We start from the raw sequence: 13,137 nt of genomic DNA on the forward strand, positions 1-13,137 counted from the left end.
GGGTTTGTTATTCAGGATTGTCATTACCAATTCACCGGATTGATGGTGGTATGATGGTTTTCCTTCGATAGTAAAAGTCATTATTATTCTGTACTGGGACGCTCTGCTGATTACGGCGAGGTCAAGAAACCAAGTGGTGCAAAAAGTTGCATTCTCCCTGACCGTTCTTCAACAAAGTAGTTGGCTCCTGAACTTGCCAGAATCACTGTTGATCCCAACGATGCGGTTATCGGTGTTGGAAATACAGTTAAATACAGAACTGTTGAGAGTTTGTTTCTTCCAGTGGAAAAAGCTCTGAGAATCCAGAGTCGGGTCAGATCTGCAACAGGGTCAATCCATCATTGCATTCCTTTGATGAAAAAGATGATTGCGACCTACGAGGCCATTCAGTGAGCAGGTTAAATGCTAGAGTGTTTTTAGCGGGACCAGTTGGACAAGTGGTCTGGTGTCCACCTGGGATAATCCTGTTTTTTCAAGACCAGAATTTCACTCATCTGGTAGCGGCGCATTTCTCAAAAGTTCGGGTTCCAGGGCCACGGATGCATGCCTTAGAGGCGGGGGAGCTGTCACACAGAAGGAAAACTTCCAAGGAAGAGGGTCAAGTTAGGATACTTGTCACGACATTAACGGTCTAGAGGTAAGGGCCGTTTATAACTGTTTTCTACAAACAAAAACCGTAGCAGCAATGGCAAAAGCCAGAAAGATTTTCTGCTGGGCGACGAAATCATATGAGCGCTCTGTCAGCGATGTTCGTTCCAGGAGTGGACAACTGGGAAGCAGGCTTCCTCGGCAGACACGTTCTCCATCCGGGAGAGTGGTGTCTTTATCCAGAGGTTTTCACAGAAGTGACAAGTCATTGAGGGATTCCTAAAATAGACAAGATGGCGTCTCGCCTCAATAAGAAGCTTCAGAGATATTGTTACAGGTCAAGGGACCCTCAAGCAATAGCAGTGGACGCCCTAATGACTCCGTGGGTGTTTCAGTCGGTCTCCGCTTCCATTTCTTTCCAAAAATGCTAAAGATCATAAGAAGAACAAAGGTTCCGGTGATCCTCATTGTTCCAGACTGGCCTAAGAGGCCTGGTATCCGGATCTAAAGGAGAACGCCGGATCCTAGACGAGAGGATATTTCCAGGGATGTCATCCCTACTTTTCTTCAGACCAGTAGAGGAATAACGTAAAAATATTACCACCGTATTTGGAGAAAGTATGGGGTATATGCAATTGCGGTCGAATTCGCGGCAATTTTCGCCGTTTTTTATTTCGACTCAATTCGACAGGTGAATCCCGGAAGGTGGCTTCCGGAATTCACCATATTCAATGAAAAATGGATTCGCCAGAGTCGCGGGCGAAAATCGGCCGATTTGGCGGATTTTGCCGCGATTTTAAAAAACGGTAAAAAAACGTGAAAAACCCGAAAAAAAAATGGCGTGGGGTCCCCCCTCCAAAGCATAACCAGCCTCGGGCTCATCGAGCTGGTCCTGGTTCTAAAAATGCAGGGGAAAAATTGGCCAGGGATCCCCCGTATTTTTAAAACCAGCACCGGGCTCTGCGCCTGGTGCTGGTGCCAAAAATACGGGGGACAAAAAGAGTAGGGGTCCCCCGTATTTTTAACACCAGCATCGGGCTCCACTAGCTGGACAGATAATGCCACAGCCGGGGGTCACTTTTATGCCGTGCCCTGCGGCCGTGGCATTAAATATCCAACTAGTCACCCCTGGCCGGGGTACCCTGGGGGAGTGGGGACCCCTTCAATCAAGGGGTCCCCCCCCCCAGCCACCCAAGGGCCAGGGGTGAAGCCCGAGGCTGTCCCCCCCCATCCAATGGGCTGCGGATGGGGGGGCTGATAGCCTTTTGTGATAATAAAAAGATATTGTTTTTTCCAGTAGTACTACAAGTCCCAGCAAGCCTCCCCCGCAAGCTGGTACTTGGAGAACCACAAGTACCAGCATGCGGGAGAAAAACGGGTCCGCTGGTACCTGTAGTACTACTGGGGAAAAAATACCCAAATAAAAACAGGACACACACACCTTGATAGTAAAACTTTATTACACACTACCGACACACACATACTTACCTATGTTGACACGCCGACTGCCACGGTCTCCGACGATCCGAGGGTACCTGTGAAAAAATTATACTCACCTTCCAGCGTCCAGAGATAAATCCACGTCCAGAGAGTAAAATCCACGTACTTGTTTAAAAAAAAAAACACGCAAAAACCCGCTCCATACCGGACTAGAAAGGGGTCCAATGTTTTCACATCAGACCCCTTTCTCCCGAATGCCGGGACATCACGTGACTCCTGTCACTGACGTCCCTTCAGCCAATCAGGAAGCGCTACTTCCGTGGCGCTCACCTGATTGGCTGTGCGCTGTCTGTACTGTGACAGCACATCGCAAAGCCGCTCCATTACTTTCAATGGTGGGAACTTTGCGGGTAGCGGTGGGGTCACCCGCCGGTCAGCCGCTGACCGGCGGGTGACCTTACCGCTAGCCGCTAAGTTCCCACCATTGAAAGTAATGGAGCGGCTTTGCGATGTGCTGTCACAGTACAGACAGCGAACAGCCAATCAGGTGAGCGCAACGAAGTTGCGCTTCCTGATTGGCTTAGAGACCTTTCTGTGACAGCTGTCACTGACAGGTCTCATTCGTGGAAAGGTGTCCCATGTGTCAGCATGGGACCCCTTTCAGTCCGGCATGGAGCGGGTGTTCGGTTTGTTTTTTTGCCAAGTACGTGGATTTATCTCTGGACCATGGCTGAGGGGAGTATATTGATCTTTTCTTTTCAGGTATCCGTGGATTCTACATGGAGAAGAGGACCGATGTCGGCGTGTGAACATAGGTAAGTATGTGTGTGTCGACGTATGAAATAAAGTTTTACTGTCGACGGTGTGTGTCCTGTTTTTATTTGGGTATTTTTTTCCCAGTAGTACTACAGGTACCAGCGGGCCCGTTTTTCTCCCGCATGCTGGTACTTGTGGTTCTCCAAGTACCAGCTTGCGGGGGATGCTTGCTGGGACTTGTAGTACTACTGGAAAAAACAATATCTTTTTATTATCACAAAAGGCTATCAGCCCCCCCATCCGCAGCCCATTGGATGGGGGGGGGACAGCCTCGGGCTTCACCCCTGGCCCTTGGGTGGCTGGGGGGGGGGGACCCCTTGATTGAAGGGGTCCCCACTCCCCCAGGGTACCCCGGCCAGGGGTGACTAGTTGGATATTTAATGCCACGGCCGCAGGGCACGGCATAAAAGTGACCCCCGGCTGTGGCATTATCTGTCCAGCTAGTGGAGCCCGATGCTGGTGTTAAAAATACGGGGGACCCCTACTCTTTTTGTCCCCCGTATTTTTGGCACCAGGCGCAGAGCCCGGTGCTGGTTTTAAAAATACGGGGGATCCCCTGTCAATTTTTCCCCCGCATTTTTAGAACCAGGACCAGCTCGAAGAGCCCGAGGCTGGTTATGCTTTGGAGGGGGGACCCCACGCCATTTTTTTTTTTATGATTTCACCGTTCCAGCATAAAAAATAATAATAATATTTTAAAAAATATATAAATAATATTTGTGCCTCCAAAAAAAAAAAAAAAAGTACCTAATCCCTTCTAATATAAATAGATCTGCTATTCCCCCCCAAAAAAAACACAAAAAAAAAACATGTTTAAATTTTTTTTATTTGTTTTCACCCTCCAAAGTGTGGCGGATTGAAAATGACGAATTTGCTGTCTAAAAGCACTGCTGTCGAATTTCCAAACTTGAATTGAATATGCTTTGGTCGAATTGCAGCACTTGTATCATTGCAGAAAAGTCGAATTTGCAAAAAGTCGAATTTCAAAAAGTCGAATTTTGAAAGTCCGTTTTTTGGTCGGAAAGCACTGAATTGCATAGGCGATTTTTTTTTTTGGTCGAAAATGACCCGAAATTCGACAATTTCGGGAATTCGACCGCAATTGCATATACCCCTATGTGTTTTGATATGAATCCAAAAAGGCTTCTACGGAAGATTCCAGTGGGATCTTATTTTCCTTTTTTCACTAGATGGTGTGGATGCGGGTCTTAAGTTGGGCTCGATTCAGATTCAGCCTTATCGGTTTTATTCCAAAAACAATTGGCCTCCTTTACAAAGTTCGAACTTTCGTAAAAGGAGTGTTACGCATCCAACCTCCCTTTGTGCCCCCCTGGAGCTCCATGGGGTCTTAATGTGGTGTTGCAGTTCCGGCTATCTCATTGTTTTGAACCTTTACGTAAGGTAGAGTTGTAATTCGTCACTTGAAAAGTGGTCAGGCTGTTGGCTTTGGCATCCGCAAGGCGGGTGTCTGAATCAGCGGCTTTGTCCCACAAGTGCCCCTAGTTAATCTTCCATACGGATGGTGCGGAGTTGATAACTCGTCAGCAATTTTCTGCCAAAAGTGGTTTCATCGTTTCACATGAACCAACCTATTGTGGTACCAGTGGCTACTGAAGTCTTGACAGAATAGAAGTCACTCGATGAGGTCAGAGCTTTGAAAATTTATGTCGCCAGAACGGCTCAGATTAGGACAACAGAGGCTCTGTTTGTCCTGTATGCTCCCAACAAGATTTGGGTTCCTGCTTCCAAGCAGACTATTGCACTCTGGATCTGTAATGCGATTCAGCAGGCTCATTCTACGGCTGAATTGCCGTTACCGAAATCGGTGAAGACCCATTCTACCAGAAAGGTGGGCGCATCCTGGGCGGCTGCCCGAGGGGTCTCTGCATTACGGCTTTGCCAAGCAGCTACTTGGTCGGGTTCAAACACCTTTGCGAAGTTTACAAGTTTGATACCCTGGCTGATGAGGACCTCTTGTTGGGTCAATCGGTGCTGCAGAGTCATCCGCACTCCCCCGCCCGTTCTAGAGCTTTGGTATAAACCCCATGGTTCTTGAAGCGTCCCCAGCATCCTCTAGGACGTATAAGAAAATAGGATTTTAATACTTACCGGTAAATCCTTTTCTCTTAGTCCGTGGAGGATGCTGGGCGCCCGTCCCAGTGCGTACTGTATCTGCAGTTATTGGGTATGGTTACACAAGTGGTGTGTTGCGTTTAAGTCAGCCTGTTGCTGACTTTATTCATGCCGTGGCATGCGTTATGCTGTTATTGGTTGTGTTTACACACAGGTTGTGTTATGCTTTATGTCAGCGTATTGCTGCATATTCTTCATGCCGTTGGCTGGTGTCTATTGAATGCCACGTTCTGCGGCATACTGGAGGTGTGGGCTGGTAAGATGCTCACCGTGGTTTAACAATAAATTCTTTCCTCGAAATGTCCATCTCCCTGGGCACAGTTCCTATAACTGGAGTCTGGAGGAGGTGTATAGAGGGAGGAGCCAGTTCACACCCATTCAAAGTCTTAAAGTGCCCATGTCTCCTGCGGATCCCATCTATACCCCATGGTTCTTGAAGCGTCCCCAGCATCCTCTATGGACTAAGAGAAAATAATTTACCGGTAGGTGTTAAAAGCCTATTTACACACTGAAATCAATTGTGTTGTGTTCGATCATTACAGCTGACAATTAATATGCAATTATGCCTCAATGTGATGAGAATAACACAGGTTACTTAGATGCCAATAATTCCTGGACGTGACCTTTAATAAATAGAAGCTGTATTCAGGATATGGATGATGCCACTCAATTTGTTGTATAAACGGGTAGCAATCCAATTCTCTTCTCCTTGCACTGGGAAAAGCTCTCCGATTTGAGACTGATCCCTGTAGAGTGGCAGCAGTGAATCCTAGTTATTTGTCATTGTCTGCAATACTTGCAGAGCTGAACTGGCTCCCTCGATCCCACTTAGGTTGTTGTGCAGGGAAGAGAGCTCACACTGGAGCGGGCGGCAGGTGTAGAAAGCCGTGGCTATAGTCGATCTCACACAGTGTGCCTGCTTTGCTGGAGGCTCACTCAGGAGCGGGCGGCCGGCGTAGAGAGCTGTGACAGATCACACACTGTGCTCCCGCAGCGCTGGGAGCTCTTTTGTGGGTGATTAGCCGGCATGGCGGGAGAGATGAACAAGTGAACTGTGAGCCGTATGGCAAGCAGTAGGTTTGATGTCACAGAATCATGCAGCCAGGTGAGCAGGAATGATGCCAAGCCGCAAGACAATAGTGAATACTTGTAAGTCCTTAACGCATTTCAACTCAAAAGCAGGGCATCTTTGTCAAAAGGCAGGAAAATGACCCTGAGCCTTACTTTCCTTGAATTCAATTTTTTACCAGCTGTGCTATCTTTGAGTAAAAATAGTTTACAGAGCTCCCTGAAGTGCTCTGTTCTGGAAAACTTTAGTCAGACATTTTATTTTGATAGAGATTAATCTACCACAATGTGGCATACCTTCTGAGATTGGCAGAGATTCAAAGGAGAGGATACATGCCCTACTGATGTCAAAATAGTTTCTATAGGAGATAATGACCTAAAAACAGCTGTCCACTGTATTGGCTTCTGTGCATGACATGGATAAAATATTTATCTGTGGCTGTGAGTCTCCTTTGCCGATTGCCTGAGAACTTAATTCATGTGTACCATGTGTAGGCTTACCTTACTATCCCTTTAAACTGGGACACTGATGAATTACACAGTTTCTGTGACTGGCTGACTTTAAGCCTGCATTTCACCTGGTTTTAATCTGCCACATAACCAGTATAATCCATGAGGGCTGTTCTCCGTGATGCACGGGACAGCTACACAAATTCAAACGACATACTTCTCAAACATACCAAGATTTTAGTGGGTCTTAAGTTATAGGCTAAAGTATTGCTACTAAGCAATTTGTTTTCATATAACAATTTCTTAACAGATCAGTTTAAAAGGAAAATACAAAAGCGTGTCATGCACGGGACTTTATGTTCACTTTCTGGAGAATCACCCACGAGCGTCCTAGTTTAAAAGGGGTGTGGTATAGCCATCCTATTGTTGTTTTACCGACATTCATTAGTCCGACAGTGCTTGTCAGACACTGGAGGTTTCCCGTAAAATAATAGTTAGACATTAATCATATTTCGACATAGATAAGTTAGACAGTGTAATTGATGTCTGGTAATTGACATTTCGGTCTCTTTTACTGTCTATGTATGCGCTGTCGGTCTTTTGCGTGTCGGTCTAATGCACGTCTGATGTGTGTTCTGTCTGTCTTTTATGTGTCTGTGTATATGCTGTCGGTCTGTTGTGGTTCGGTATTGTCTGATGGATGACGTGTCGGTCTGTTTTGTTGTCTATGTATGTGCTGTTTGTTTTGGGGTTGTCGATGTGACTGTTCTCTGACTTATGAACTGTCGGTCTTTGTTCTGTCGGGCTGTTGGCCTTATTGGTGTTTTCATTGTCTATATTTTACCTTTCTCTGAGTTTTATCAGTCTGTGTTTCACCACTGTCTGACTGGTGTCGGTCTGTCTTCTGTTGTCGGTCTTTTTGCATTCTTCTGGTCGGCGTGTCATCTGGAACCTGTTTAAAAGCATGGTATGGCAAGTCTAACCGTGGAACTTTCAGGAATAGACAGATGTGTTTCCTCAGGCCTTGACGCATTTTTCGATTGAGGTTCCTGTGACTGAATCTAGAACAGTGATCCCAACCCGTCGCTCGTGAGCTACTGGTAGCTCGCTGTAGCATTTTCGGTAGCTCCCAGAGCGCACAGGCTTGGGCAATCACTGGTAGTGGCACTCCTCCTCCCTTCATTCTTAATATGGTGCTGGCTGTCAGCCAATCAGAGCTTGTGGCAGCGGTGGCACCTGTTTGGCTGCCGGACCGCGAGTTTTGATTGGTTTACTTACCGACGCCATATTTCAAATGGCCGCCACCGAGGAGGAGGAGCAGCATTGGCTGCGCTAGAATAAGCCAGCAGCAGTGAGCACTGTGGGGGGGGGCATTACTTGTAGTTGTGAGTTAGACAAATTTGTGGGTTAGATAAATTCCTAATGGATAAGGATATCCAGGGTTACGGCGCATAGTCACGCACTATGGTTATTATAAAAAAAAAAGAGGGGTAAAACGTAACGGCAGTCATCAACTTCAGTCAAAATGTTATACAAAATAATCGTGCATAGGAGACCACAAATAGGTTGAACTCGAAATTGTCTTTTTTCAACCTTAGATACTATGGGGCAGATTTATTAAGCCTGGTGAAGTGATAAAGTGGAAGGTGATAACGCACCAGCCAGTCAGCTCCTAACTGTCATTTTTCAAACCCACCCTGTAACATAGAAGTTAGGAGCTGATTGGCTGGTGCGTTATCACCTTCCACTTTATCACTTCACCAGGTTTAATGCATCTGCCCCTCAGTTACTATCTTACTTTCGCAGGAACGCACGGACATTGAGGGGAGGGAGTAGCTCTTTCAGAGGTTTTATTTTCTTAAAGTAGCTCACACCCGAATTAAGTTTGGAGACAACTGATCTAGAAAAAAACCCTTTCTCTACTAATCTGAACAAGATGGATTAATTTGACTGGCTTTGGTTTAAATTACGTATACATAGGTTCATTATAAAGTAATCTTCTAAAACTCTGAGAATCCCATTCTAAATGGTACCCTCTATATTATTCTGTATCTTGATCTTGTGTTCGTCTATCTCTAAATTCTTTATTTTGCTCTTGAGGCTGACTTTCTATTTGCCTTTTTAGCCTTTAGATATTCATTTAGACCCACCATATATTCCTCCATAGAAAACCAAATACAACTAAGGTAACTATCTATCTGGTTCATACGAAAATCACCCTTAAGTTATGAACTTGCCTTAAGCAGTGCTCTCTCAGCTGTTTGTGTTCAGGCTATATCATTCTTCTGGATGGTGCACCACTTTTTCTTTTTTTTTTTTCTTTTTCTAAACGGGCTATGGAATGCTTTGAGCTGTTACAAATTCCTTCTAGCCTCCTCAGTTTGAATCCAGTGTTTGTGTAGAACACCAGCTTTCGTCCTGGCAGGCTTTCCCCCCCCTCTTTAAGACTAGCTCTTCTCCCGGGTGAGGGTGTCTGGTGTTCCCAGGGTACTCGTACCATTCTCTGTTTGCAACACCACCAGATATTGTGTTACCAGGACTGATGAGAAGGTAAGCCCCCTGACCTACAGATTAAAACAAACCTTACCTGAGATGGGTAGAAGACACCAGGGAAAAGGAGGAGTTTTATATACCATTTGGGACATTTATCTACGTGTCTCTACCTAGCTTAAATTGGAAGCTACCCGTTATAATGGCTGCCATGGAGGATTGAAAGACAAATGTAATGTCTGCTTTTTCGGTTAGGATTAGCAGTGACTGGTATCTGATTTTAATAGTCGTATAACGTAAGTGAATGGAGCTATACACATACACTTTTTTCACATTTGCTCACTTCAGATAATGTAAGCAAATTAATCTATACATCGACATGTTTGATTTGCTTCACATGTGGTGGCATGGCTTGAGCTATCACAGCAAGTGTCTTATCAGTTTCAATATATACTGCATTATTAATCTTTGGTTTATATGGAGAGAATTAGGAGCACTGTTAATGCACATTTTGTACTTTTAAATAGTTAATTACCTCTGAAATCCTTTGCTACTGGTATAGTAAGCCGAAAGTTTGAAATGTTAACATTAAACCAGGTTTACACTTCAAGTTTGATGCTGCATGCCAGCCCAACCAATACTTTAATTATGGGAAAGCTTCTGAAAACTTGTTTATATTCTACATTTATTTCTTTTGTAGTGGACAAGATATAAGCCTGCATTTGCTACAGTTGGCTTTTGGTGACAAAAAATGCTCACCATCAGGACAAATCTATGAGGTAAGATTTAGTGTATACTTTTCCTGAGCCTGCAACCTTTCCCTCTGTTGCGCAGTGCTCCCCCTGTGCATTATTACATATGGCTGCTGTATATATAAATGTAATATAATCCTATTTCTCATTCAGCCACCACGAGACACTGGAGTAGAGGACACTGGGGTATATATGGTGACTATAGGGAGCTGGCACTTTAAATGTATCTAGAAGTGAGAAGGCTCCTCCCTCCCTATGCCCAATCAGCCCTCTGTTTTTAGAAAGCTCCAGCCTTAATCCTTTATATTTTATTTTAATGTATTTTATTTTTACTTTCTCTTACGTCCTAGAGGATGCTGGGGTCCACATTAGTACCATGGGGTATAGCAGGGTCCCTTGGGGAGCCATGGTCACTTTAATAGTTTAATAGTGTGGGCTGGCTCCTCCCTCTATGCCCCTCCTACCAGACTCAGTTTAGAAAGTGTGCCCGGTGGAGCCTGTCACAGCGAGGGGATCTCCTAGGAGTTTTTCTAGTTTTATTGTTTGTCTAAGAGTGTTAGGTACAGGAAGACTGCTGGCAACAGCCTCCCTGTTTCGTGGAACTTAGGGGGGGAGTAGGAACCAACTCTAGAAGTTAATGGTTCTCTATCTCTGCTGACAGGACACTGAGCTCCTGAGGGTGCTGATCGCAAGCCCACGAGGCGACCGCTCACTCCCGCAGCACGGGCGCCACCCCCTAACAGAGCCATAAGATAGAGTGGTGAGTATGACACCGGCGACCCGCTTACCATGGAATGGCGGCATAAGGGTAGGAGCGCAGCTCTGACAGGCTGTGCTCCAGAGGGTTCAGCAGTACTTGATGTGCGGCGCTGTGAGGGGCGCCCTGGCCAGCTCAAATACGCTACACTGTTCACATATGCTAACAGGGGCTAATCCCACTGTTAGAAGGTAAATCATCTCAGGCCAGGATAATCTGTGAAAGCGGGACAACGTGCCATTACAGGGGGCAGGGCTTCTCCTCAGAGCGGATCCAGCACTCACCAGCGCCATTTTCTCCCTGCAGATCACACTGAAGAGATGCTGACAGGGAGTGCTGCCCTCTACATAACTCCAGCATACCTCTGCGGTACCAGGGTGTTATAGACAGGGGGGAGAGTGTAATAATCACAGTTTAATCTATTAAGGTTATTCAGTCAGCGCCGGCCGTTTAGTGTATTAACTGCCTACTGGGGCGCTGTGTGGCTGGCTCAATATACTGTGTCTCTCTGAAGTTACTCTGGGGGAAACAGTCTGCATTTTCCTGTGTATGTTTGTATAGCTCACATAAACTCTGTATCTTGTGCTGCAGAGTGTGTATCTTCTCCTGAAGAGTCTATTACATGAACTCAGTAGTGTTCATTCTAGCACCCTGCACCTCTCATAACTTGTGCAGTTCCTCTTTCCAGCCTGGGATGTCGCTCTCTGCTACGGATGGTTCTAGCACATGCTGATCTATTTCTCAGTGCTGAGATACAGACTGTAGTCGGCTAGAAGCACCATAGCAGAGACGGACACCCCCAGGCAGAAAGGAAGAACTGCACAGGTTGTGAGAGGTGCAGGGTGCTAGAATGAACACTACTCAGTACTGTAATATACTGTCTCAGCCTTCTGAATCCGAACCTCTGTGTGTATTCTAATAGGGGAATGATATCCCAGATTTCATCTCGGATAGCTCAAAATGAGACTGAAACACACAGGTTTTGAGAGTCTGTTGAGGTTTTGTCGTATTCAGCTCCCACTACCTCATCAAAGACCCCAATTGTATACCTTGAAAAGCATGCTCTTGACCAGATAATGCAAGCTGACGCCGCTACCGACTCTGATACAGGGGACGGTGACGGGGTATGCAGGGGGGAGATGCATCCCTTGCTAAGGGGGTGCTAAGGGGGTGCAACTCATTATTGAGGCTCAGGGACATTTTACACATTACTGATAAGGTACCTGAGCAAGTAGAGGAGGTTAACTTTACTGACAATAAGAAATCCTCCCTTACAGTCCCTGCGTCTAAGGAACTAAACGCATTGTTTGAAAAATCCTGGGAAAACCCGGAGAAAAAGTCCAGATCCTAAAAAGGGTTCTCATTGCTTTTCCTTTCCCTGAGGAGGACAGGGAAAATTGAGAAATCCCACCTGTAGTAGACGCTTCTGTATCTAGGTTGTCAAAGAAGGTGGTTTTACCTGTCCCTGGGTCCACCGCTTTAAAAGAGCCGGCTGACCGCAAGATTGAGACTACGCTCAAATCACTATACACAGCTACTGGCATAGCTTTAAAACCCACTATTGCATGTGCGTGGATTTCTAAAGCCATAGTAAAGTGGTCAGGAATTGGATTCTATTGATAGAAGTGACATTGAATTGTTTTTACATCACATACAGGATTCATGGTGGAGGCCATGAAGGACCTTGGCCATCTTAAAGCGAGGGCTACTTCCATGTCTGTCTTGGCACGCAGGGGACTCTGGCTGCGCCAATGATCTGCGGATGCGAAATCCAGGAAAAGTGTGGAGAACCTGCCCTTCACAGGTCAGGCTCTGTTTGGGGAAGCATTAGATGCGTGGATCTCAATGGCAACTGCGGGTAAGTCAGCCTTCCTTCCCTCAGCAACACCGCCGACTAGGAAATCTTATCCTACTTCTACTGTGCAGTCCTTTTGGACCGGGAAAGTTAAAAAGTCCAAACCCCCTTCCACTTTCTTTAGAGGAGGTCGGGGGAAATCCAGAAAACCTGCTCCAACAGGTTCCCAGGAACAGAAACCTGGTTCTGCTTCCTCAAAATCCTCTGCATGACGGTGGACCTCCCAGGCTGGAAGTGGGCAGGTGGGAGCAAGACTCAGAAATTTCAGTCATGTCTGGGCGTCATCATGCTACAAGATATTGTTACCCAGGGATACAGACTGAAATTTCAAGAACTCCCACCTAACAGATTAAAAATTTGCTAAAGGCAAATGTTATTGTTCCAGTTCCACCTCACAAACCAGGGTTTTTACTCAAACCTGTTTGGTACCGAAACCGGATGGTTCAGTCAGGCCATATTGAACCTAAAGTCATTTGAACCCTTATTTGAGGGAATTCAAATTCAAGATGGAGTCTCTGAGAGCGGTGATCTCAGGTCTGGAGGAAAGGAGATTTCTGGTATCCCTAGATATCAAGGATGCGTACCTTCACATTCCGATCTGGCCGTCTCATCAGGCTTTTCAGGTATCGGGACTTTCTGCGGGAGAAGCGTCACTGGACGTAGTCCGTGCATTAAGAATCTACGTGGATCGTACCAGTGCCATCAGAAAGACAGATTCTTTCTTCATTCTCTACGGATTTCACAAGAGAGGATGGCCTGCTACTAAACAGATGCTAGCAAGATGGCTT

At 45.9% G+C, this 13,137-nt stretch overlaps 1 protein-coding gene across 2 annotated transcripts in view; it reads left to right on the forward strand.

The window, feature by feature from the left end:
- AHCTF1 (AT-hook containing transcription factor 1) overlaps positions 1–13,137 on the forward strand; it is a 648,646-nt gene that overhangs the window by 151,692 nt on the left and 483,817 nt on the right. For both annotated transcript variants that reach the window (XM_063917783.1, XM_063917782.1), the window contains exon 7: positions 9,686–9,764. In XM_063917783.1, the coding sequence (XP_063773853.1) occupies positions 9,686–9,764 (79 nt within the window). The remainder of the gene's footprint in view (positions 1–9,685; positions 9,765–13,137) is intronic.

This window comes from Pseudophryne corroboree, chromosome 4 (assembly GCF_028390025.1).
Source record: "Pseudophryne corroboree isolate aPseCor3 chromosome 4, aPseCor3.hap2, whole genome shotgun sequence".
Taxonomy (NCBI): domain Eukaryota; kingdom Metazoa; phylum Chordata; class Amphibia; order Anura; family Myobatrachidae; genus Pseudophryne; species Pseudophryne corroboree.